At 40.8% G+C, this 27,143-nt stretch overlaps 2 protein-coding genes and 1 long non-coding RNA gene across 5 annotated transcripts in view; all 3 read right to left on the bottom strand.

Moving 5' to 3' along the window:
- Positions 1–1,109, bottom strand: part of LOC134478814 (zinc finger protein 431-like) — a 59,547-nt gene extending 58,438 nt beyond the window's left edge. The window contains exon 1 of one of the 2 annotated variants that reach the window (XM_087591784.1): positions 710–1,109. In XM_087591784.1, the coding sequence (XP_087447910.1) occupies positions 710–712 (3 nt within the window). In that variant the 5' untranslated portion in view covers positions 713–1,109. The remainder of the gene's footprint in view (positions 1–709) is intronic. The other variant, XM_087591782.1, reaches the window with a different exon arrangement.
- Positions 1,110–10,230: 9,121 nt separating this feature from the next.
- On the bottom strand, positions 10,231–17,169 carry LOC147999930 (uncharacterized). Its single transcript, XR_015641387.1, has 3 exons — positions 16,857–17,169; positions 12,643–12,745; positions 10,231–11,303 (listed from the first exon to the last, which is right to left on the bottom strand). It is a non-coding gene; the product is annotated as an uncharacterized LOC147999930 (long non-coding RNA).
- Positions 17,170–21,115: 3,946 nt separating this feature from the next.
- Zfp715-ps4 (zinc finger protein 715, pseudogene 4) overlaps positions 21,116–27,143 on the bottom strand; it is a 30,578-nt gene continuing 24,550 nt past the window's right edge. For both annotated transcript variants that reach the window (XM_087591777.1, XM_087591778.1), the window contains exon 4: positions 21,116–27,008. In XM_087591777.1, the coding sequence (XP_087447903.1) occupies positions 25,037–27,008 (1,972 nt within the window). In that variant the 3' untranslated portion in view covers positions 21,116–25,036. The remainder of the gene's footprint in view (positions 27,009–27,143) is intronic.

The raw sequence follows: 27,143 nt of genomic DNA, 5'->3' as shown, positions 1-27,143 counted from the left end.
ACCCTGAGAAAAAAACATGTGTATCCTAGCATCCTAATCTCTGACATGATTGGTTAACATACTACTTCTCAGTGGGATGTTTTATAAGGGTTTGGGTTTTTTTTCTTGTTTTTTGTTTTTTGCGTTTTTGTTTGTTTGTTTGTTTGTTTGTTTTCGGAGCTGAGGACCGAACCCAGGGCCTTGCGCTTCCTAGGCAAGCGCTCTACCACTGAGCTAAATCCCCAACCCCGTGGGATGTTTTAAAGGGAGTCATTCCCTCAACTAAATTTTATTCCTTGTGTCCTACTATTTTCCAAACTTTGGATAATCCTTTAAATCACAGATTCTAATCTCATCACAGCTTAAATTTGGAGCGTTACACAGTGGGTGAGATGGGTTTTACAGTCTCCACAAAATTAACTCCAAACGGATCTTAAGCAGCAAGGGCACACCTTCTACAACATACCAGACAAACCAGGCCTCTCCGAATTTGGCATATAGTTAAGGATATTTCTACATGCAAGCCCTTGCTCCAAAGGTTCGCGCAGATGCACCTCCCAAAATGAAGTTATTCAGATGTCACCGCTGAATACATCTAGCGGCTCAGACCATAGGGAACCACACAGGGGGCTGTTAGTTTCCACTCCATACAAGGGTTGGGCCTGCCACCCGGACTCCCGCTTCTCAAGTCACCTTCCCTTCAGGTTAGGGGGAGTGGTCCCAGGCTCACCATATTGCGATTCAATTGCAATTCACCCGTCCGTACTCCGCTAAGGCACAGAGAAGCAGAGGTCAAACCACATCAAACCAATCCATTATGGTTGCTCTTCAATGGCGATGAACCTGCAGCAGAGACCAAAGTGCTCAGAAGTACCTGCTCTTCTGATCGGAAGGTCTTCTTGGAGGTCCTCATTGGCCAGTGAATCTTGAGTGACATGTCCACCAACATTAGGCTAAGAATGGGAGGAACCTACAGAAGGCAGGAAAGCATTCGGAAGTTCCTGCCCCTTCTAAGTGGACAGTGTTCTTGAAGACCCTGATTGGCTGCTGCATCTTGAGTGACGTGAGCACCGCCCTTAGGGTTAGAGTGCATTGAAAGTACACAGTAAATGCTTTCCTGCCCCAGGATTCTAGTGTAGGAGCTGACACTTTTCTGATGGTCAAGACTCTTGTTTCAATGTCACTTGTGCCAGTCCTCCAATAACCTGTCTTTCTACATTCCAACACTCAGCAGGAATTTCTTCATTCGCCTCCTGGTCCTGCTGCTTCTGCCTCTCCCTTTCCTCTTCCTCTTCCTCCCCTCCCCCAAACGTCCTCTGTTTCTGCTCTTGAATCAAGGTGAATTGCTTGCACAGTCTATTTTTCACCTTTTAGCAGAGGGAAGTATAGGACCCACAGGCAGAAGGATTCCAAGGATAGTGACAGTTACAGGGCTATTGTAGGACACCATAGGAATTAATTCGTTTCTGTGATTTCACACTGATGTCAGGAAAGGAGGAATTGATATTCACCTGCCACATGTTGTGATGGTCTGAAAATCACTGAAAGAAAACCCTAGGCCCAGATAATATGCAAAAATAAGAAGCACTTAATTATGTAGAAAACACCCGTTTGTGGGTGTTAACCATTCTTTGAAATGTCGATCCCAGGAACAGGTGGAACCGTCTAGAAGAATTAGGTAATCTACAATGTCATTGCTGTGTGCTAGGGGGTGACAGGTCAGTGTCTGAATTTCAGTGTCATGGACTTTTAATCATATGGTGAAATAGGGCTGCACAGTGCAGATCGGGCATTCTGATATACCATATTTCTACTATTTTGTGGTTATAACAAGATTGGTCTCTGGCAGTGGAGGTTTATAATCTTGTTCTGGACTTTAGGGTCTGTTCCTAGAGCTCCTCCCTTATGACTTACTTTCAGGGACTTAGGGTCTACTTCTGAAGCTGGTGCTTAATGGCTCTTTAGGAAATCAGGTCTGGTCTTCCAAATGGAGACAAATGAGGTCCGTATGGAGATTAATGGAGTTTATCTTTACCTTTCAATATGATTCTCCAGAAATGGTGCTTATCTTGCCCTTTCAATAAGATTCTTCCGACAACCCGGGGAGAAGAGCAGGAAATGGTTGCTGATCACTAAGGAGCACCATTGTTAGCCCTCTTAAATATCCTCTCTGTATGTGGCCTGCCAACAGAAGCTGTGGGCTAATGTAAAGATTTTTCTTGTAAATCCAAAAGCTCCACATTAAAGAGGGTTTTCCATGCTAAGTATTAAAAATAATGTAAAGCCCTCATAGTGTCCACTGGTTTCAGTTTTAGGTAATTAACTAGAGTAATTTTAAGTGAAGGGCATCTGACCTCATCCTTAGTGCTGTTTGTCTCAAGGCTGTGACATCTGCATAGAAGACTCCGTTTTTTTATACTTTATTTTTATTTTATGTATATGAGTGTTTTTCTGGCACTTGTTTGTACAAGGGTCAGAGGAGGGGAATATATCCGAGAGATTGCAGTCAGAGCAGCAGGAGTACTGCCATATGTTCTCTAGGAATGCAACCTGTGTCTTGTGTAACAACATTCAATGTTCAAAACTTAGTCATATCATTATTTAGTATATTTTCATTTAAAATTAATATTTATACAGTTGAAATATAATACATCACTGTGTGTAACCTTTACCTTTTTACATCTTCCTATTATGTATTTCCAAACCTGCTAACCTAGAGAGTAAACTTAATTTTCCTATGTATATGAGAAATATCTATTTATAAGCTTGAATATACAACTAAACTGCTAGGTGCTCAGAACTCTCCTTCATCCATGACCTTTTACCTAGGTAGGCGACCTTTCTCTTGAGGTCATCAGAACTCATGGAAGCTCCTCTGCTCCCTTTCCTCACATCCTGTTTCATCTGTGTCCTGCTATTTCTCACCCCTCTTCTTCCAAGATGTTCTTCTAAGCCAAGAGACAGAGATAGAGTCAAAAGAGACTGCCCACCAAGAGGGCTCTCGAATGTCTAATTGCTGCTAAAGACGACTCTATCTTCCTCACTATACCTTTGTCAGGCTGTAGCAGGTCATTGCAATTAGTGGTTCTGCTGTGAGGATCCAAGCACAGTCTGTAGGGAGTCAACAGTTTTCAACTTAACTGATGAGCACCTCAATGCATCCAGCTGACATGGCCTCAAGTCTGACAGCAAAGAAACAAGATCCCTCTCCAGCAATTTGTCTTAAAATAGGCAAGAACATTCCTCTCTTTAGAATTCTTCTCTAGTGAGACTTTCAGACACACAACCAAACCACATCTTTTCAGGACACACCCAGCTGCATCTGAAAAGGCAATATCTTCCTAAGCTTTGGTTTTTTACTACAACTACTCTTTCTAGGAACCATAATCAAATATCCTCAACAATTTATGCCCTTCTTTCTTTTTGCTCAATCCTAGATTCTTCCCCACCAATTTCTTCTTTGTTATGTATGTGTCAATATAAATGCTCAAACATATAAATAAAATTTTTGACTGCATTTCTACTGGTTATGTGTATATGGTTGAAGGACTGACCATGTTGCACTGATTAGCCAAAAAGAAATTCACTGCCTGAGCCTAATTCTCCAACTTGAGGAGGAGTTCCAAACTTTAATAAGCAATAGGATTTGCAGATCATAATGCATCCACCAATTATTAGGAAAATGAAGAAGGGGCCTCCCTCCTTAGAGATGGAGATCAAGTGCCTGCCTGGAATCTAAATGCTGCAAGTGTATTTTTTTTTTATTTACATGTTCAGCTTTTTGCTTTTTGTGGTGGAAGAAGCCCCCTACCTTGATATAAAGGTAGATGTCACCCAAATTCCCAAGAATGATTAACCCATGCTTTGCCCCTTCCGAACTGTCACTTAACCTTATGTAAAATGTGACATGTATTTTATGGTCTGCCGTCCTCTTTGTTATTTGTCAGAGACCACATTTGATCATACATCGTTAAGCTAGACTATCTATTCCCTGGTAATATGCTTTTGGAAAAAGGGTTTCTGTCTCGGTACTTCCTTGGCTGTATATTTGCCCCAGGAGTTGGACTGATTGGATAGACAGTTGCCTGGAAAACTTTTGCCTTATTGCAATGTGTTTTAGGTATGCTGGCAATGATTCGCCTGGTGTTAGGTGCCCTGAATTCTGATCCAGGTTGAAAAAGACAATTTTCATGAGGTTTTCATTCTCATGTCTTCCCAAGATTTCCTTTCCATTCTTCAGGGACCCATCAAGGAAATCATGACCCCCGACATGCTCTAGAACACATAGGACAAGAAACATGATCAAGAATAGACAACCTAGGATAGAATATACCCCCCAAAAGACAGAGTCCTAAACTTTCTATCAGACCTTTGAGATTTCATTCCCAGTATATAAGGTAGCACTGACTAAAAGTAGTAGAGCCTTTCTTTTTTTCTTTTTCTTTTTATTTTTTTCAGGGCTGGGGACCGAACCCAAGTAGAGTCTTTTAATAGTCAAAATCAAGGCTCAGTATTATAGCACGTGATGACAAAAGGAGATTCTTTTCAGGTATTAATTTAGTTATATATCAGCCAAGTTTTAAAACATACCATAAATAGTAGAAATCATTTATGATGTGGAAATCACAAGATTATAGAGGAAGAACAAGTTAAAAAAAACGTTGGATTTTAACTTGGAAGTTAAATTTTACATTGTGATTAATTAGTAACTTGTAGAAACAGTGTAGTCTGCTAGGCTGTCACAAATATGTTTGATCTGTCTCCTCTGTATGAGACAGAGTCTCATTTAGAACTCCTGCTGACCTTGATTCACTAAGCACACTAAAATATATAATAGATACTGAACGCAGTATAGATACTGAAATAGCAGTATATATTTATGCCATGCAATTGAACCACTATTTCTAGCATGATAATCTTCTACAGAAGAGTGACCTGAAAAGTAATTTGTTATTGGCCTGTTTAGAATAAAGCATTATGTTCTTAAGAGAATTGATTCTCCATAGCAACCTAGACTTGTTTATCATGGGGTTGCTCTTACTCTCAAAGGGAATGGACTTAAGCTAACTGCTCTGAAACTCGATTTACAAAATACCCTCCATGGTTTCTCATTGGAAGGGGAGGTGTACTGTGCTCTCACTGTTCATAAAACCTTTCTGTATAGTTAACATTTAGTATTGTCATAAAACACATCATGGCCAAGGCAAATTATAATTGAAAGAATTAAATTGGACTTCTACATCCAAAGGCTTAGAGTCCTCGAAGAAAATGAAAACTCATGGAAATGAGAAGAAAATAGAGTTCACATTTTGAAACTCAAAAAGGAAATAGGCAGCACACCTGTATGGTCATAGGCTTATAAATGTTCTTAAATCATCTACATGATACACATGTGCTCACATCTCTATTCCTTTCCACAGTCTTCCAGGTACTGGAAAGTACGTATTTTTAGATATGAGTGAATGGGACACATTCCCGTTTCAACACCACATTTTGCTAAAATCTTAGAGAGTGCAAACTACCTCTTACACTCCCACAATCTTCCATGACCTTCAACAAGAGTGCTAGGTTTCCGCCATACAGTGTGAAGAATAAACGGTATTACTTCACAATGAGTCAAAGCATGCTAAGGATGGAACAGACCAAAGCAAGACTAAATCCAGCAGGAAAACATGGAGTCAGGAAGATCATTGTTCAGCTTCTTGAGATTATGATGAAGTCGCCTAACTACAGTGTACTTAGCTATCCTTATTCTGCCAACTCTGTCACTGAAGCACACATAGCTCACTTGTAGGTCAACTCCTCTACATGCTTGCAGCTCTTTTCAAAGCTGCTCCTCTTGTCCCAAATACCTTGTGCATGAGATCATACTTCACTATGTTCAAAGTGGGTTGTTGTAAAAAGCACTAACTATAGAAGCAGGCTTTATCCCTAACATTTACATGGCAGCTCACAATGATCTATATGTAACTAGAGCTCCACAGAACATCATATTGTTTTGAAACAGTCTGAGCTGAAGTATATTTGCAAGTGCATTGGACATATCTCCATTAGTGCCCTCCAGTTGGAAATTCAATATTAATTGGATCAAGCTAATCTTCCCAGTTTGTATGACCACTACTGTGATATCCTTTCACTCACAGAACACAAATTAATACAGGCTGGGAAATTACAGAATCACTCACCGTGGCCACAACCTGGTAATTCTATATAATCTTGGTGCTAACAGTTGTTTGCTTGCCCTATTTGTCTCCATGATTTACACCAGAAACTAGTCCTCCTACTGTGGTCTGAAGGTAGAAGCCATGCTCCACATGCAGATCCTTTTCCTCTTGCTTCAATGAATGTTGTCTACATGGCTCCAAGAGGGAATTTTAAAACTGAGTAGTGGTGTGGGCAGTTAATTTAATAATTTAGCTTGCTAATGAAGAAGACAATATTTGTGGCCCTCAGGAGCAACAACTGGGATCAGGGACACATGGCTGTGGTAGAGCTTTTCTCAGAAACATCTTTCTAGTTTGCAGGTACAGCTGCTCTAGCATTAATATGTGTTTGATAAGGGATTTACTGCCCAACACTAAATAATTACTTTAAAAATATCTTTAAAAAGAGTGTGTATTCAGTTCAAAGAGAACCAAACAGGAACAGATTTTGCATTCCACATATGCTATCATTCCTACTTATTTCTGAGTTTTAGGCCCAACGTCATCCTTAGAACCACATCAATAGGGAAAGGACTCTGCAAGTCTAGCATCTGAGGAAGATGGTGGTTTTCAGCACAGACTTACATTTTAATCATGAAGTAAGATCTCTATGATAGCATTAAATGATGTATCAATGCCACAATTCTCACACATACAAAGGACAGAGAACAGGCAGAGAATACATCATGGAAAAGTCACCTGATAGTACTGTGGTTACTGCTCTTACATGAACAACTCTGCTGAGCTATCCTAATATCATAGTAAAGCAGCTTTTCTTCCTGAACAAGCTGGTTCAGAGGAAGGCAATGGATGCATCAATGCAGGACAAGAATGAATTATATTTCATTTATCCCTGACTGCTCTATTTCTCAGGACAATGACTTCAGTTTGGAGAATTCCAGTTTTCTGAGCTATTCCTTTTAAATGCTATTTTATATGTATTGGTATCTTGACTACATGGGTCTGAGAACAGTATAAGCTGAGACCAGAAGTGGGCAGCAGGTACTTCGTAATTATAGTTAGCAACCAAGTAGTTTTGAAAATAAGACTCCTTGTCTACTGTAACAAAGACCAGTTTATCTTAAAGTGCTAAGATGTGTATTTGGACACATTTTCATATAAAATGTACTTTTATACACATTACATAAAAATATATTGCATTATTTTGACTTTGCTCTATTTTTTCTTTATCTGTCCCCATTTTTTTTCAATTTCATCTTGTTAAGGATGAAAAATAATGCACAAATATATCAATAAAACCTGCCGGTGCAGCCCTGATTTATACTTTCAGGGATGAATAATTTGCTTTCTATATGACACTAGTAAACTCATCCAATCCTGAGTAAAATTGTTGCCCTTGAACTCCTACTAGGATCCTACACTGATCCTGAATTGTCCTAGGTTGAATTGGGCAAGAAATATCAATAATAGAAAATGTTTCCTTACCAAACACTTACTGGTTTCAGGACGTTGAGCTTCTGGAGCTGCAGGGAACACTATGGATATTGGTCTGAGCCAATCACAGTCTCCCTTGTTTCTCTAGGACTAGCACCATACCCCATTGATCACTTTCACCTTGGATGACTGTAAAATCCTGAAACTACTGTCTCCATTTTCCAAGCATTGTGATTACAGGCCTGTGCCACCATATCTGGTTGAGTGCCCCGGCCTTCGGTGGTTCAGAGGAGACCTGAGAGGGGGCGGAAGAATGGAGGACAGGAGGAACAAGGAAGGAGAGCAAGTATGTATTCTGATCAAGCTCTCAAACTTTAATGAACAAAAACAGCAGCTTATAAAGACAAGCAGGTGGGAAGGTCACCCATGACCCAAGACTGATAGATCACTGCCACCACCCACCCTAAAGCCCTAAACCGTAATTTGCAGGTATGGACTGATAAGAACAGATGCTGGAGACAGAAGCTGTAAAAGTGATAAGAATGGACATCTGGCTTCTATGTCCCAGAGGGTGTAAGTGGGCTTCACATTCCTGAAACATTCCTGAGAGAGAGAGTGAGTAAGGACTTGGCTCCTGGCAGTTGCCTTGCCTTCCACTTCATTTACTGAGTCATTAGAATCACAGCATGAACAAGATGAGCAGGTCCACATATCTATTCAGTAATGGCATAGCACTCTGAGTCTGGGTTTCACCATCTGTATAATAAGGACAGAACTCTGCCCTAGGTCTTTGGTGACTCATAACAAACATTATAATAAAGCAAAAACAAAATTCCTCCTAATTTGAAAGACATTGGAGTTGAAGGTTGAAGGGCTGCACTTCAGCGTAGACATCTATTGCTAGACTTAAGACCATAGTCTGTGTCTTAGCTACCCTAACCAGATAGACTCAAAAGAACTGACCCATCTAGGTGTGACAAGTTCACCTATAATGCTGGTATTTTGGAGGCAGGGTGGGCAGAATTCTCTGATGTTCTAGAACAGGCAAGAGTTCCAAGGCAGCAAAAGACTACTGGTAAGAATTCACTTTCAAATAAAACAACAAAAATGAATAACAGGAACAAAACAAAATTATTAATGAGAATTGAAAAAAGATTAATGTATTTGCTCAGTGTGACTCATTTGGTACAGCAATTTTCTCCCTTTCCTAATTCTTTAACTGAATTTTAGTTGCTTTTCCCCCTGAAATGTATTCAGTTAAGGAATAAACTTTCGTTATGCACAGAAGTCCTTACCTAGAGGAATCAGTCATATTTGCGAATGACATTCCAAGGGAAATTCTAAGGATATGGGGTCCAGTGTTCTATTAGGCCATAAGCAAAAGGAGAAATATTAATGTAGATTTTGACTACCTAATTCCTACCATGCAGGCAATTTACAGGGACCATTGGGTGGCCTCTAATGCCTTTAAGTTTTAATTGGAGAATGCCACAGAGGCTATGCATTGTGCTAACACAGATAGATCTGTGTAGTTGTTGCGAAAGAAAAAGAGGAGGGGAAGAACTGGACAGGACTGACCCACCACATCTGAGTAGACACAGTGATTACAATGGAAAGTAGCTGGTGTTCAGGTCCACCCTAAACATTGGGGTCGAGGGCCTTTTCTTCCTCTTTAATATACAATGCCCACCCCCTAGTAGTTGATCAATACTCCATGATTCTTTCTTTTTTTAAAGATTTATTTACTTTTTAAATATGAGTACATCGTCACTATCTTCAGACACACCAGAAGTAGTCATCTGATCCCATTACAAACGGTTGTGAGCCACTGTGCCATTGCTGGGTATTAAACTCAGGACCTCTGTAAGAGCAGTCAGTGCTCTTAACTGATGAGCCCTCTCTCCAGCCCCCATTGTTCTTTCTAAATACCTGACTTCCATAGTTTTAGAGTGATTTCTGTTTGAGGTCCATGGTACCCTGATGACAGACTTGATGTCACCTAGAGTTACCAACAGAGTTCCAAAATGAATGTTTTTTAGTCATCAAGGAACTCGAATAGGATCCCATTTAGCATGTCAATCTTCATGTATGCATGCTCCTGTTCTCTCCTTACACGAAGCACAACTCACATCAGAGGTACACCTGACATGCATTGTGGGCTCCCACTGCTGCCAAATGAGTCCAGAAAACACTCAGATTCTATTAGGGAATGTCAATAAAATAAGGTATGCTCTTTCTTTTCAGATTTCATTCTTGAGACAGAATCTGGCTATAAAGTATGTCACTACAAAGTACAGCACTGTGCCTCAAATTCAGAGAGACTGGCCCACCACCCTCCCCATGTCCTGGGATTACACGAATGCAGCCCAAAGGCCAACTGAGATGTTTTTTCAAGACTTAGCTTTGAATCAAAGAATGAATGGCAAGGTAAAACTTACAGATTAAGCCTCATGGGTTTGATGTTTAGTAATACCTACTGAAACCTTGCAATAATAATAATAATAATAATAATAATAATAATAATAATAACAGGAAAAATCATTTCATATTTTCTCAAAAATGGGGCATATTCTTTGCATTGTTTATTTCCTCTACATAAAAAAATGTTTCAAGTTGAAGCGCCCATCAGCAAGGAAGACGCAACACCGTTGGATTCTTCTCAACAGCCTTTATTGCAGGAACATCTCATTCTTGATACGGGGACCGGGGAACAAAGGCACTCGCCTTAAGTACAAGACAGACAGTGGCTGTGAAAATGTCCTCTGAGGATCAGTGGAGTATGAAATACCTTATTAGTATGCATATAACCCTGGCCTTGTAAATGCCAGAAGAAAGCCAGGGACATGGCTATAATGGTTGTATACCACAAACGACCACTAGATGTCAGTGCCATCTTTAGCCACTCCCAACAACTCCCCCTTTATTGTATTATAAAAATGAAACCATTTGATGGAAATAGTGGTCTGAGAGAGATCAGACATGCCTCACAGAGTGCACAGCTCAGCCATGGCAAGCCACTCTTGCAGTTAGGACTGCACCCCAATGACTAGAGATGACTTATGTTGTAACACACTGTTCTGGGCTATATGTGTGTGTTTATTTGGGGGAGAAACTGGGCAGAGGGGCATTTGACCAGCCCGAATGTTCAAACGGGGCGTAGGCACCTCTGTCTATGAGTGGCCTAGATCAGGGTGTCACGTCAATACATGTCATTGCTCCTGCCTTAGGTCGTTCCTCTCCAAGATTCGACCTTACCTGTCCTTGGGTAATCCTATCGCCACTGGGCCCCGTGTCTTAGGTTGGTCTGAGCCCGAGGAAAGTTGCCCGTCTCTGGAACAATGGCTTCACATGACAGTGACAAAATACGATCTAGGGCAAACTCTTAATTTTTCAAAGAGGCCAGCCATATACTGGGAGAAGCAAACTTTCAATGGCAGCCATAGCCTTGTAAATAATCGCTTTGTTTCTGGCATGCTCTCGTTGTAATCGTCAAAAAAGCCATAGACATACGCCACATCCCAAGAGGACAACGGCCCCCCAGGCAAACATGCCAGCCCATTCTTTAAAAAAGGAGAAAGCATTGGTAATCCATGAGGTGAAATCTCCAAACGTGATGGGTTCCATTCTAGTGTTGTTAAGGACAGCAATCTGCATCAGCAATTGTCTCGATAATTGCTCCGCTTTCATGGACCAGTTTCCTTTCAGATAATTCGAGATTTCTTTGCTCTGTTGAGAATACTGAGAAAGGTTAGCTTGCAAAGGAGTAATGCATAAGCCTCTAAGAGAGGAAACACAGGACAGCTGTGTCATATGATATAATGCCTCAATTTGTTCTTGAATTAAATCCATTCGTAGGTTAGCTAATAGAAAGCCAGATGCCAAGTGGGCATTAAATTCTTCTAGTATCTCTAATGCCACTGCGGTTCTTTCCACAATCTGATTGATAGTCTCAGCCGTCTGTACTTGATTAGTCATAGCAATTGCGGCTGTTGTTGCTGCAGCGGCTGATAGTACAATGGCTGAAATTATAGCTGCCGTAATACCAAAATCCCTTTTGGTTCTTAATAAATGAAGTATGGGAAAATCATCTGGATTTGCTACTACAGGGGTAGGCACAAAGGAGGGAATCTTGACCATCACTGTGGTATCCCAGCATTCAGCTGAATAACAGACTACATCAGAGTTATTACAGTTTAAAGAATCATCGCTTACATTAGTGCTTATCAGAAAGAAGAAAGGTGGTCTAACACATACTGAAGCACCAACGGCAGTATTATTTGCTAAAAGGCCATCAATCTTTACATTTACTAATCTGGTTTTGTTATTTGCTCTAGTGGCTGAAATATTATACAATGTAAATTCTTCACCTAATAATTGAGCAAAAGGAATTAGAGATGTGTATGCTCCCTGCTCATTTGATAATACCCATTGATACCAAGGCCAAAAATTACGCCTGCCAGTCTTATTTGTTTTCCGATTATACTGTACATTGCCAAGAGGAGGGGAAAATTCAAATCCTGGTAGGAATTGTATAGCTCTTTGGAATGGACTCTGACATGGGGTAAATTTAGGTGGAAAGGCTTGATATGGGGGGCAAGTAGGTAGGACTCTACGACAGGTAGAGTTATCCAGTGTGTGAATGCCTTGCCCCGGGGGTGATGGAAAACTACAATTATGCATCATAATCAAATTGTAATGTTCAACTTAGCAGACTTCTTGATTGATGTGTCTCCACTGCCTGAAGAGGCTCCTTGGGTAATTTGACTCAAAGCAGCCAGGATGGTTCCAGTGCCCATAGCACTATTACTCACAGGATCTAACCAATTAGCCAATGTTGTCCTTCGCAGCCATATACAAGGCTGGGAGGAATTTTTAAGACTGAAACATAATGTATGTAACAAAGAAAGATTAGTGGCAGTATACCATTTGGCACTATACAAGGAACATCACGCAAACAGGATGTGGAGAAAAAGGTTGGCAAGACAGTAGAATTGCTATGAACTGGCATAAGTACTGGCCAGGATCTGGCAATAGCCCACAGCGTGAGTGAATCAAGCTGGATTACCATTCCCAGTAGTAATAGTAGGGTTCGTAGTCTCATCTTCAGGAATAGCAGGAGGCAGTTTGCGAGTCAAACGTTCAGGCACCCAGATTGGATTGTCTTGATTCTGTGGAAAAACACAAACAGTTCCCCTAGATCTCGAAATTACAGGATCTGGGACACACCATTTATCAGTTAAGACATCCTTCCACTTTACTTCTGCATTAGTCATAAGTTTAGTAGCAGCTTGGCGATCCACAGCAGAGCGGCCATGCGCATCCAAAATTAAGAAATTTAGAGTAAAAAGAGCTAAAGACAACTGTTCTCTTGGTGTTCTGCCATAGGCAATTTCCCCTTTTTGTTTTTGTAAGAGCTCTTTTAAAGTATAATGCCCTCTTTCCACAATTCCTTGACCTTGGGGATTGTATGGTAATCCTGTAGTGTGTTTGACCTCCATAGTTTGGCAAAATGCCTCAAAGGACTTTGTAGTGTAGGCAGGCCCGTTGTCTGTCTTGAGACTCTCAGGCTTTCCCCAGGCTGCTCACGCCTCTAAGCAATGACTAATGGCATTACGAGCCTTTTCACCAGTCATCAGAGTGGCATGCATAATACCGGAACAGGTATCAACAGAAACATGAACATATTTTAAATTTCCAAATTGAGATATGTGTGTGACATCCATCTGCCAAAGTCTTAATGGGAGCAGACCACGAGGGTTAATTCCCACCTGAGGAGGGTGGTGAAATTGAACACAATTCTGGCAACTTAATACCACATCACGAGCTGCAGCTCTAGAGATTTTAAATTTTTGTTGAAGAGTGAAAGCAGGAACATGAAACTTTTGATGAAATTCTCTAGCGAGATCAACTGGAGCTGCATGAAAAATAAATTCTCTACGAGTACTAGCATCCACCAGGGCATTATTACTGGCCATGGGACCAGGCAAATTAGTATGAGCTCGAATATGTTGTATGAAAATTTTATTTTTTCTGGCCCAGATCAATTTTTGTAATTCTAAAAGAATTTGACATACAGTACTAGTCGATCTAATTGGCCCTGCAATTTCAAGTGAGTGCACAGAGTTAACTACATAAGCAGAATCAGACATTAAATTAAAAGAATCATGAAATCTTTTAAAAACTTCCAATACAATTTTACATTCTGTAATTTGGGGGGGTGCCTGGACTGTATTGAATTAATACTGGTTCTTGAGAATCAACCATATAGGCACCTACACCTCTTTTGGAGCCATCTGTATAAATATCTAACGCTCCAGACAAAGGCTCTGAGACAGTGACCTTAGGAAAGATGACTGGATGTTCAGTAAAAAATTGTAACAAAGGATCCTTAGGATAATGATTGTCGAACTCTCCATCAAAACTGCAGCGTAATATGGCCCAATCATCTATTAAGGCACACAGTGTTTCCACCTGAGTTGCAGTATATGGTATAATAATTTTCTTGGGTAAAATACCAAAATGCTGAGTACAAGATTTAACATCTAACATAGCAGGCTGTGCAACAGCAGAAGGATAATATTCAAGGGTCTTATTAGGAGAAATATGGGGATAAATCCACAGAAGTGGTCCTTGTTGCCATAGCACTCCTGTAGGCTGACGAAAAGTTCTCAGGATACACAAAAGAAGATCCTCTTTTTCCTTGTACCTTCTTAGCATTGCTTTTTACAGTCTTTCTTCTACTTTCCTTAAAGATAATCGTGCTTCCTTGGTTAAAGCACGGGGTGAAGTAAGCTGAGAATCCCCTTTCAGGATCTCATAGAGTGGTTGTAAATCTAAATTAAGCATTTTAATACAGGGTCGAATCCAATTTATGCTGCCTAGTAACTTTTAAAAGTCATTTAATGTTTTTAAATGATTCTTTCGTCAAGTGGCTGACAAAAGAATTGTAAGCAGTTCACCTGGGACTTTCAGGACCTCAGTAGCAGCCCTTTATCAAAACTGTCTCAGTGGGCTAAAGGCCCATGGAAAAGAAAACATTAATCTTGACCTTAGCCACAGCCTCTAATTGGAGTAAGCTGAAGAGCCGGTGCCAAGACTTTCTCCTCTTATCTTGTTAGAGTAAAGGCTGTTCTGTCTAGAAAGACAAAGTTATTCACAGTCTGTTGCACACTTTTTCTGAAACTACTTAAGGGCTCCCCTGTCCCCAAACCTGGGGCATTTTGACCATAGAGGCAGGAACTGGCTGCTGAGGGGATAGGATCAAAGGCACTCTCCATGTTAATGATGACTAACTTAATGCTGGAGACTGACTCCTCTCTTGGAATAAGGCCAGCAGATATGGTAGGTTCCCTGAAAGAACTTCTCTTAATGAGCGCTCTCCTTCTGTGAGCAAATGTTGAAGGTCAGGCCACTAAAAGCAGAAATTCTTTTCTTCTTCTTGTTTTCCTTAGAGTCTTCCCCCACCTCACTCTCAGCCTTTTCAGACCATTCCTCCGGTAGCATTTTTAACACAGCCTGTCCCTTTTTTATAGCCTGCTGACAGCACTTCTGATCTTCTGGGCAGCTATGCACTAGGTACCATACCGGCTGAAACTCCGCCTTTAAGATTCCTTGTTCCCAAGCAAAATTTAAATCTTTCCCCAGCTTATCTCAGCTGTCCACCATGAGATTCCCAGAGACTGCGAACCAGGGTGCAATGGCAATCACACTCACGAAGAAATCTCTCTATCCTAAGCCTTTTTCTTTCAAACAGCTCTTGAAGAGCCAGAAAAATTGGGTGAGACTGAGAAGTCTCCATGCTGGCTGCAGCAGCTCTGCAGCTAGTTTCACTCCCCCCTACTGTGTGGGCTGGGAGCACAAGCACAGATAAAACACTATGCTTTAAAAATTAACGTTGGCTATCAACCAATACACCGCTACTAGAGCAGGGTCTATGAAATTAAATTTTCTTTCACTACACTTACTCCATAGCCGGAGAGAGGCAAACTCTAGCTAAACTCCCCCAATCTCCAGGGGTGAGACAGTATCTGCCAAGAGCCTCAATTTGAACGATAACAAAAGCTGCATTGACTCCATAGGTTTTAACTGACTCTGCTAATTGCTTTATTGTCTTAAAGTCAACAGGTTCATGATGTCGCTGCCCGTTTGCATCCAGAAAAACTGGAAAACTCAATCGTAACTCTTTCCATACTTCTGGGCAAAAAGAAGTACCTCCTTCAGGCTTCACCATCCTTTTACATTGAAAATTATACGGAGGTGCAGGGGGTGCCTTTGGTACAATTGGTTTCTTATCTAATTCTTTGGCTTGATCTGCATAGTGTTGGCACGTGGCCAGTCAGGATGATAAATCTCTTTCTCATACCAAGCGGATTCTTCCTCAAGGTCAACTAAGTCATTATCACTAAGCTCTGAGTCACTAGACATTCCCAAGGTCAATGCCTTTAATGAGGGATAGATTTTCTTTGTCTCTAAGTCCTGATTATTACCTCTGTCTCTGTCTATCCTCTCCTTGGTCTTTTCTGTCTTTTCCTTTACTTCTTTTTCTCCTTTTCTTTTCTTTCCTTCCTTCAAAACTTTCTCTCCTTCTGACATACTCTCTTGTTGCTCTGTAAGGATTTTCTGACCTGTCCTAAGAGCTTCTTCACATCGTTTATCTTCTAAACAGGCACAAACCATACGCCAAAGTGGCTTTGTCCCTGGTTTAAGCTTGCCCTCTGTTGTTTCCCTATCCAGATCTTTTCCTAACTTGTCCCATGCTCTTAAGGTGAACGACTCTGACACTATAAACCATGGAGCACAACGGTTACATTCATCAAGAAAATCAACAGGATATTCTTTTCGATTTTAAGCTTATGCTGACCAAGAAGCTCCTGAAGAGCTGACAGGAGCAGGGTGGAGTGTGAGTTCCCCATGCTTTACGACCTATTTACGAGCAGGGCGAGCTGGCGTGTTTATTTACACACGATCTTGTGGCTCATCATTAGTGGGCTCTTCCCAGCAAATGCATTCGTGCCCTGGTCGGTGGCAATTCAAACAGTAGCAACACCACAACACAAAAAGAGTATAAGGCAAAAGTACTAGTCCAACCCACAAAGGATAAAATGAGAAAGACAACATTGCCTTGTTCCACAAACCCCTTTGCCTCCAAACCAATGTTTTCATCGTCTCTGCTTACTCCAGAGAACCTTATTGTCCCATTAGAGAAATTTAATAATCCCTATTATCCGGGAGGCTTATCGTCCCTTATCCGGAAGCTAAATGCCTCTTCTGAGAACTTACTGATGTCGACCGTCCTTAGGCTGGATAGTTCTGAATCCAAACGACAAAAGAGAATTTTCTCAGGTCCCCGTACTTTGGCCACCAATTGAAGCGCCCACCTCGACCAGCAAGGAAGACGCAACACCGTTGGATCTTCTCAACAGCCTTTATTGCAGGAACACCTCATTCTTGATATGGGGGACCGGGGAACAAAGGCACTCGCCTTAAGTACAAGACAGACAGTAGCTGTAAACATATCCTCTGGGGATTGGTGGAGTATGAAATACCTTATTAGCATGCATATCACCCTGGCCTTGTAAATGCCAGCTATAATGGTTGTATACCACAAACGACCACTAGATGTCAGTGCCATCTTTAGCCACTCCCAACATCAACTGTGTTTGTGCATATACACCTCTGCCATGGGTATAGGTAGCAGTGAGAAAAAAGCATCCTACAGGTGTCCATTTCCACTATGTGCATTCTACAGAAAAGATCCAAGTATGCTTTTAGCTTCAAGTGACATCATTGTTCCTTATTTTGTTTAACATTTTATATACTGCCACTGTGTGACATACCTATGCCAGACTCTAACTACAGAAATGAGAAAAGAATTCATAGATAATATGCGTCTACTGGAAACTGAAATTATGTCATGAGGTTTATGAGCAACCAGCTATACCCACTGCGACAGTTGTCTGGAACTCATTGTGGTTCTGAGAAAATTGTTCTGAATAAGTGTTTCTCTCTAATAATGCAATAACACATTAAAAGAGATAGCACTTCAACATTTTTTCTTGCAAATTCATTATCAACTTATACTTTTCTGGGGCTGGAGAGGTGGCTCAGTGGTTAAGAGCACCGACTGCTCTTCCAAAGGTCCTGAGTTCAAATCCCAACAACCACATGGTGGCTCACAACCACCCGTAATGGAATCCGATGCCCTCTTCTGGTGTGTCTGAAGACAGCTACAGTGTACTCATATACAAAATAAATAAATAAATCTTTAAAAAAAAACTTATACTTTTCTTCAATACTTGTAGTTACTATGGTTATGCTTACTTACAGTTATACTATGGTTAACATCTAAAATGAAGACAGCATTAGCACTCAGCAGGCATGTTCTCTTCTTCCTCCAGGAATCAAGGTGGATATATTTCACAATACACTATTCAACTTGCAGGAGGGTGAACTATCACATTCACAGGAGAACTGTTCTAAGAAGATTCCAATTAAAAAGAGATTTAGGATATAAAATATGGCATTTGTTCCTGTGACTTCACGATGGTATCAGGACAACTGCAGCTGCTACCTAGAGACTCCTGACACTGGGAGAAAAGAAGGAAATGGATGAAAATGATTTTGGAGCACTATCATTACCTAGCAACAACTTCCGCAGTGGGAAGGTGAAAAACACACAGCTGTAGTAGGGAAACTTCTGTCCATGAATAGAACAGATAGCCTAAAACTTCTCTCAAACTAAATATTCTTTTTGCTCTGATCACCATGTCAGTGAAGAAATAAGAAAGTAATTATAGACTTTCCAGAATTCAATGAAAATGAAGCCACAACAGACACACACACACACACACACACACACACAAACACACCCCCCCCCCAACTGAACCCAAGAACACATGTAAACATCAACCACAAACCTATTGAATCAAGGACCTCAACATAATATCAGACACAAGTGCTCAAGACGCAATTTCCTGACAAGAATGGCAATGGTTCAGGCACCAACATCAGCAATTGAAAAGTGGGACTTCATGAAACTACAAAATATCTTTAAAGTAAAGGTCACTGTCAGTAGGACAAAACAGCAGCCTAAAGATTGAAACAGAATATTCACTAACGCTTTATCTTACATAGGGTTAGTATTAAAAATTTCTGAAGAACTCAAGAGGTTAGACAGAAACAACTCAAATATCCCAATTAAAGTATAGGGTACAGTACTATACAGAAAATGGTCAACAGAGAAATTTTGAATAAGCAAGGAATACTGAAGGAAAGGTTCAGATGCTGAGAAACAAGATCTCCGAATTTGGAATCATGCCAAAGATGCTTCTCTACTTGAAATCCCTTGCTCCAAATGCTTTGTGCAGATGAGGCTCCCATACTGAAGTTATTCTTGTGAAGCCCGTAAGAACACTTAGTGGCTAGGACCACAAGAACCTCAAAGGTGGCTGCTAATTTACACCCTGCACACAGGAGGGTCACTTCGCCACCTCCCCATTCACAGTCCTCTGATAATTAAGGTTAGGGACAGTGGTCACATGCTCACCACAATGAGGCTTAGTCGCTCAGGCCTGCACTCCTGGAAAGCACTCAGCAGAAGAGGTCAAAACACACTATACCAACCTTAGAAGCATCCTCAGCAAGAGAGCTGAACTTGCTGTAGGAACAAGGCACCTGTAAGATCCCTCCTCTTCTGATTGCAGGGTCTTCCTAGAGGCCCTGATTGGCCAGTGGATCTTGAGTGCCATAAGCACCTCTCTTAGGGTTGGATTGTGCTGAAGAGACACATTAGCTTAAGGTTTCCTGGGCCAGCATTCTAGTCCAGGAGCTGACCCTTTTAAGATCCCCAAGATATGTGTTTCAGTATCAAATATGCCTGTCCTCCGTTATCCAACCTTTCTATCTTCCAGCAGGAAATTTCTTCCCCCTCGTCCTCCCACCCATTCTTCTTGTCCTCATTCTCCTCTTCCATATACACTGCTCCTGTTTTCCTTCTCACGCTCTTCCTCCTCCTCTTCAGTTTCTTCTGCTCTGCCTTTTCTTCCTCCTCCTTCCTCATCTTGTTCTCCTTCTTGTTGTCTTGTTCCTCTTCTTGTTCTTTTCACTCTTCCTCTTCCTTTTCTTTTCTACCACCCCTTTGTCCTCTCCCTCCTCCTCCACTCAAACTACACCTCCTTGAATCAAGATGGATAGCTTCTAAAGTCCATGATTCACTATATGACCCCTTGTAAGATGGGGTCTTCTTAACTAAAAGAGCTTTTTGGACACAAAATATGATGTTTGTTTCTGTAACTTCACACTTACATCAGGAAAACTGTAGCTACTATTCATCTGCTATATAATGTAAGGGTCTGAATATCACTGAAGGCAGACCCCAGACTTAGATAGTATGCAAAAGCAAAGAGGGCTCATTGTACAGAGATGGTCTTCATACAGAGGTCAACCATTCTTTGAAATACCACCCCCAGGAAAAGCACAAAATCATTTTATAGGGAACCAGGGAAAATCTCTAGCATAATAAAATATTTCTTTGGTGGATGCTATGAGGTCACACGTTGTCAGTGTTTTGCATCCCTGTGTTATGAACTTTTAACCATGTAATGAAATAGGGCTGCCCAGTGCAAATGGCCCATTCGGAGAAAAGGTATTTCCCATATTTGTACTTATACCTGGACTGGTCTCTGGAGCGAGGGGTGTTTATGAATTTGTTCTAGATTTTATTGTCTGTTCCTAGAGCTGGTGTCTCATGACTTTCTCTATTGTGGTCTATCCTGAAGATGGTGCTTTATGGCTGTTTTTTCAGAGAGGCCTGGTGTTCCAAATGGATACAAGGGTTGCTCCAGTGGAGATAAAAAAGGTTTATCTTTCCCTTTCAAAATAATTCTCCAGAAATGGGGATTATCTCGTTATTTCAATATGAGAATCAAGACAACCTGGGGAAAAAGTAGGATATGGATGGCAATCTCAGTGGAGCACTATTAGAAGACAGCACATCTTCCTCCGTGGGAGGTGAAAACACATTATCTGTATTAGCAGAGGTTTTCCAGATGAACAGAACCCAAAGGATGGCTCTCTCTATGTATGGATGAAGTGGATGTAGAGAAATGTCTCATGGAATGTTGTCCACGAGTAAAACAATGACTGTGTAACAATGGCAAGCTGAAGAATACAGTCGTGTCTATATGTCTCAGCTGGTCTTCAGCATATACCAGATTTCCTAACACGGAACCTTGAATGCTAGAAAAATAGTGATCTCTCTTGCCAGAGTATGGCAGGAAGAAAAAGAAAGAGTTCCCATCTTCATCATCCTTACATATGTAAGCTTCCACCAGAAGATATGGCCTAGATAAAGATTTTTCTTGTGAACTCAAAAGCTCCAGAAAAAAAGAGGGGTTTTGCCATGTTATATATTCCAAATAAGAAAAAGACCTCACCTTAACCACCTTTTTCAGTTTAGGTAGTTGATTGCAGTGAAAGGCATTTTACCTCATCATGAGTGCTGTGTGTCTGAAGGCTGTGACATTCTAAAGAAGACTCCATTTCTTTTTTTCCTTTTCTGTCAAAGGATATTTTCTTTATTTACACTTCAAACGTTATCCCCTTTCCCAGTTTCTACTCCAGAAACCCACTATCACATAGCCCCTCCCTGGCTTCTCTGAGGGTGCTTCCACAAACCCACCCACTCTTGCTTGCCTTCCTGGCATTCCACTACACTGAAGCATTGCAGCTTGAGAGGACCAATGGTCTCTCCTCCCACTGATTTCCAATACGGTCATCCTCTGCTACAGATGTAGCTGGAGCCATGGGTGGCTCCACCTGTGCTCTTTTGTGGGGCGTTTAGTGCCTGGAAGCTCTGTGGGATCAACTTGGCTGATATTATTGTTCTTCCTATGGGGTTGCAAACCTCTTTAGGTCCTCCAATCCTGTTTCTGACTCCTCCATTGGGGACCCCGTACTGAGCCCAATGGTTTGCTTTAAAAATCCACCTCTGTATTTGCCAGGCTCTAGCTGAGCCTTTCACCTGACAGCTTTATCAGGCTCCAGTCAGCAAGCATTTCTTGGCATCTGCAATAGTATCTGTTTGGTGACTGTATGTGGGGTGAACACCCGGTGGAGTATTCTCTTGATGTCTTCCCTTCAGTCTCTACTCCATACGTTGTCTCCTTATTTCCTTCTGTGGGTATTTTGTTTCCCCTTCTACGGACTGAAGCATCCACACTTTGCTCTTCCTTCTTCATGAGCTTCATAGGATGTGTTACTTTTATTGTGGGTATTCTGAGCTTTTGGGATAATATCCATTTATCAGTTTGTGGATATCATGTGTGTTGGTTTGTGACTGAGTTACCTCAGTTACTATGATATTTTATAGTTCCAACCATTTGCCTAAGAATTTTATGCAGTCATTGTATTTAATGGCCATGTAGTACCCCATTGTGTAAACTTACCACATTTTCTGTATCCATTCCTGTGTTCGAGGCCATTTGAGTTCTTTTAAATAAGGCTTTGATAAAAATAGAGCAGCATGTGTCCTTGGGAAATGACACCCTCGACAGCAGTCACAAAAATATAAAATACATTGTGACATTAACCAAGCAAGTGAAATGTCTGCATGACAAGAACATTAAGCCTCTGAAGAAAAATTGAAGATCTCAGAAGATGGAAAGATCACAGATTGGCAAGATTAATATTGTAAAAATGGCCATTTGGCCAAAAGAAATCTAACATTCAATGAAATCTCTACCAAATTTCCAACTCAATTATTCAAAGATTTAGAGCAATTTGCACATTCATTTCGAATAACAAAAAAAAAATAAAAAATAAAAACCAGAATAGCATACAAAATACTCAACAATAAAAGAACTTCTGGGGAAATCATCATCCCCAATCAGTACTACAGAGCAAAGGGGATAAAAACTGTATGGTATTGGTACAGAGACAGGCAGATCAGTGGAACAGCATTGAAGACCCAGAAATGAACCCACACTCATGTGGTCAACTGATGTTTGACAAAGGAACTAAAACCATCAGGTGGAAAAAAGATAACATTTTAAGTAATGGTGCTGGTTCAACTGAAGGTTAACATGTAGAAGAATGCAAATTGACCCATTCTTATCACCCTGGACAAAGCTTAAATACAAGTGGATCAAGGAACTCCACATAAAACCAGATATTCAAACTAATAGAAGAAAACTTGGGGGTGAGCCTCAAATACATGGGAAAAGGTGAAAATTTACTGAACGAAACACCAATGGCTTCTCTCCAGGTGTATGTGTTGCTGCAAAATTATAAAAAATGGAATGCTGTCTTTTACCCCCACTTGGTCAGCACCACAGTGCCCCTAGTTATCTGGTAGATATCTTAATCTCAATCAGCAAAGCCTCACACCCGCTTTGCTTTAGCCCCTGTAACACTGTCTATGGCCTCTCTCTGAGCCTGGCAACGATCTCTCTACCAATGCAGTCCCCAAGGCAGGCTGTCACCATGCCAGAAATATACATCTCAATTCCATGGTGGCTTAGTATCCCAGCTGACACATACTCTATTAAACTTAATTCCCCACAGGAAACAACACACAATAACCTCTGATCCAATTGATAAGATCCTCTTCCCTCAAACCTTTCTGCCACTCATCCTTCCCTCTCATCCAATGACAGGCCTCGTCCTATCTTGTACCTGCCTTCACCTGCTTAATGACATCACCCACTCCCCCATGCTTTTAAGATGACTGTGCTCTGTGCTGTCTTTCCCTGGCAGGTGAGCATCTATGACCGTGAAGGCTGAGCTGTTCAGTTTCAGCGGGTACAAGATCTACCTGGGACATGGGTAGCATTATGCCAAGAGAGACTGGAAGGTTTTCCAGTTTTCTTACGGGCAAAAGTGAGTCTGCATTCCTTTCCAAAAGGAATCCTAGGCAGATGAACTAGACTGTCCTCTACAGATACACACACACACACACACACACACACACACACACACACACACACACGAAACATAGGCTGAAGAAATTCAAAAGAAGAGAACCCGCAGTACAGTCACGTTCCAGGGAGTCATCCCTGTGTGTCTCTTGTTGATATAATGCTAAGGAGAATCAGAAAACGGGAGTCAGGAAAGCTGATTGAGACCAGGCTAGAAGGGCTGACAAGAAAGCAAAAAAGGGTAAGCGGGTATTAAAGACAGCAATGGTGGCTGCCAAGACCCCCACAAAGGCAGCCAATAAACAAAAGATTGTGAATCCTGTGAAAGTCTCTGCTCTGAGAGTTGGTAGGAAAAGCTAATTTGGTAAATCAGAATTTAAAATAAAATCTGTCTTTAACTCTAAACAGAACAAAACAAACAAACAAAAAAAGATGAGTGTGGATTGGAAAGCTTTTATCACAATGATTAATTTGTAGGGTTTCTCTCCAGTATGTATTTTTCTATGTATTTGGAGACTATTATGTTGGGAAAAGACTTTGTCACATTGGTTACATTTGGAGGGTATCTCTCCTGTGTGTGTTCTTTAATGTATTTGGAGATTACTGTGCTGTGAAAGGCTTTATCACATTGCTTAAGGTTGTAGGGTTTCTCTCTGGTATGAACTCTATGTGTCTAGAGACTATTTTGTTGTGAAAAGGGTTTAACACATTCACTACTTTTGATGGGTTTTGCTCCTGTATGAATTCTTCTATGTACCTGGAGTCTACTGGGTTGTGAAAAGGCTTTATCACATTCATTACATTTGTAGGCTTTCGGTCCAGTATGAACTCTATTATGAATCTGGAGTCTCTGAGTTTTGAAAAGGCTTTATCACATTCATTACATTTGTAGGCTTTCGGTCCAGTATGAACTCTATTATGAATCTGGAGTCTCTGAGTTTTGAAAAGGCTTTATCACATTCATTACATTTGTAGGGTTTCTCTCCAGTATGAATCCTTTCATGTATCAGGAGTCTATTGTGTGGAGCAAAGTCTTCACCACAGTTACTACATTTGTAGGGTTTGTCTTCAGTATGCCTCCGAATGTTACCGTGGTCTGAAAAGACTTTATCACACTCATTACATTTGTAGGATTTCTACCCAGTATGAACTCTTTTATGCCTGTAGAGGATACTGGGTCGTGAAAAGGCTTTATCACATTCATGACATTGTAGGGTTTCTCTCCAGTATGAATCCTTTTATGCATCTGGAGACTACTGTGTACTGAAAAGGCTTTATCACATTCACTACTTTTGTCGGGTTTCTCTCCAGTATGAACTCTATTGCGCATCTGGAGTCCACTGGGTCGTGAAAAGGCTTTATCACATTCATGACATTTGTAGGGTTTCTCTCCAGTATGAATCCTTTTATGCATCTGGATACGATTGTGTTTTTAAAAGGCTTTATCACATTCATTACATTTGTAGAGTTTCTCTTCAGTATGAACTCTATTATGCCTCTTGAGTCTACTGGGTCGTGAAAAGCTTTATCACATTCATTACATTTCTATGATTTCTCTCTAGTATGAATTCTATTATGGTTTGGTAGGCTAGTGTGGTCTGAAAAAGCTTTATCACATTCATTACATTTGTAGGGTTTCTCTCCAGTATGAACTCTTTTATGCATCTGGAGGCTACTGTGTACAGGAAAGGCTTTATCACATTCATTGCATTTGTAGGGTTTCTGTCCAGTGTGAACTCTTTTATGTTGTTGGAGTCTACTGGGTCGTGAAAATGCTTTATCACATTCATTACATTTGTAGGGTTTCTCTCCAGTGTGAACTCTTTTATGTGTCTGGAGGCTACTGTGTTTTGAAAAGGCTTTATCACATTCATTACATTTGTAGGGTTTCTCTCCAGTGTGAACTGGTTTATGCTGCTGGAGGCTACTGGGTCGTGAAAAGGCTTTATGACATTCATTACATTTGTAGGGTTTCTCTCCAGTATGAATTCTTTTATGGTTCCGTAGGCTAGTGTGGTCTGAATAGGCTTTATCACATTCATTACATTTGTAGGGTTTCTCTCCAGTGTGAACTCTTTTATGCTTCTGGAGGCTACTGTGTACTGAAAAGGCTTTATCACATTCAATACATTTGTAGGGTTTCTCTCCAGTGTGAACTCTTTTATGCTTCTGGAGGCTACACGGTTGTGAAAAGGCTTTATCACATTCATTACATTTGTAGGGTTTCTCCCCAGTATGAATTCTTTTATGCTTCCGTAGGCTATTTTGGTGTGAAAAGGCTTTATCACATTCATTACATTTGTAGGGTTTCTCTCCAGTGTGAACTCTTTTATGCATCTGGAGGCTACTGTGTTCTGAAAAGGCTTTATCACATTCATCACATTTGTAGGGTTTCTCTCCAGTGTGAACTTTTTTATGCTGCTGGAGTCTACTGGGTCGTGAAAAGGCTTTATCACATTCATTACATTTGAAGGGTTTCTCTCCAGTGTGAACTGTTTTATGCGTCTGGAGTCCACTGTGTTCTGAAAAGGCTTTATCACATTCATTATATTTGTAGGGTTTCTCTCTAGTGTGAACTCTTTTATGCTTCTGTAGGCTACTGTGTCGTGAAAAGGCTTTATCACATTCATTACATTTGTAGCGTTTCTCTCCAGTGTGAACTGGTTTATGCTGCTGGAGGCTACTGGGTCGTGAAAAGGCTTTATCACAGTCATTACATTTGTAGGGTTTCTCTCCAGTATGAACTCTTTTATGCGACTGGAGGCTACTGTGGTCTGAAAAGGCTTTATCACATTCATTACATTTGTAGGGTTTCTCTCCAGTATGAATTCTTATATGCTTCCGTAGGCTATGGTGTTGTGAAAAGGCTTTATCACATTCATTACATTTGTAGGGTTTCTCTCCAGTGTGAACTCTTTGATGCGTCTGGAGTCCACTGTGTCCTGAAAAGGCTTTATCACATTCCCTACATTTGTAGGGTTTCTCTCCAGTGTGAACTCTTTTATGCTTCTGGAGGCTACTGTGTTCTGAAAAGGCTTTATCACATTCATTACATTTGTAGGGTTTCTCTCCAGTGTGAACTCTTTTATGTGTCTGTAGGCTATGGTGGTGTGAAAAGGCTTTATGACATTCACTACATTTGTAGGGTTTCTCTCCAGTGTGAACTCTTTGATGCGTCTGGAATCTACTGGGTCGTGAAAAAGCTTTATCACATTCATTATATTTGTAGGGTTTCTTTTCAGTATGAAGTCTTTCATGCTTTTTAAGCTTACTGTAATTTGCAAAAACTTTACCACATTGACTACTTTCATAAGGTTTCTGTGCAGCTTGTGTTCTTTTATGTATTTGGAGAACTGTGTAAGGAGCAAAGGCTTCAACACACTGAATAACTTCAGAGGGCTTCTTTTCTGAATGAATCCTTTCATTCCTTTGAGCATGACTGTGAGCATGTAAAGCAAAGGGTTTTCCACAGTGAGTATATTCGGAGGGAACCTCTGCACTCTGACTTCCTTCATGCCTGAGAAGATAATATGCACATGTGAAAGGTTTACCACACTGATGAACACTTTCATCTGGATGATTTAATGTTACTGTTTCTCTAAATATAAAGAGGCATCTGGCCTTAATTTTTTTCACTTCGTTTACATCCAAG

The sequence above is a fragment of the Rattus norvegicus genome, chromosome 17, assembly GCF_021556685.1.
Source record: "Rattus norvegicus strain SHRSP/BbbUtx chromosome 17, alternate assembly SHRSP_T2T, whole genome shotgun sequence".
Taxonomy (NCBI): Eukaryota; Metazoa; Chordata; class Mammalia; order Rodentia; family Muridae; genus Rattus; species Rattus norvegicus.
This window is presented reverse-complemented; position numbering and strand designations above follow the sequence as displayed.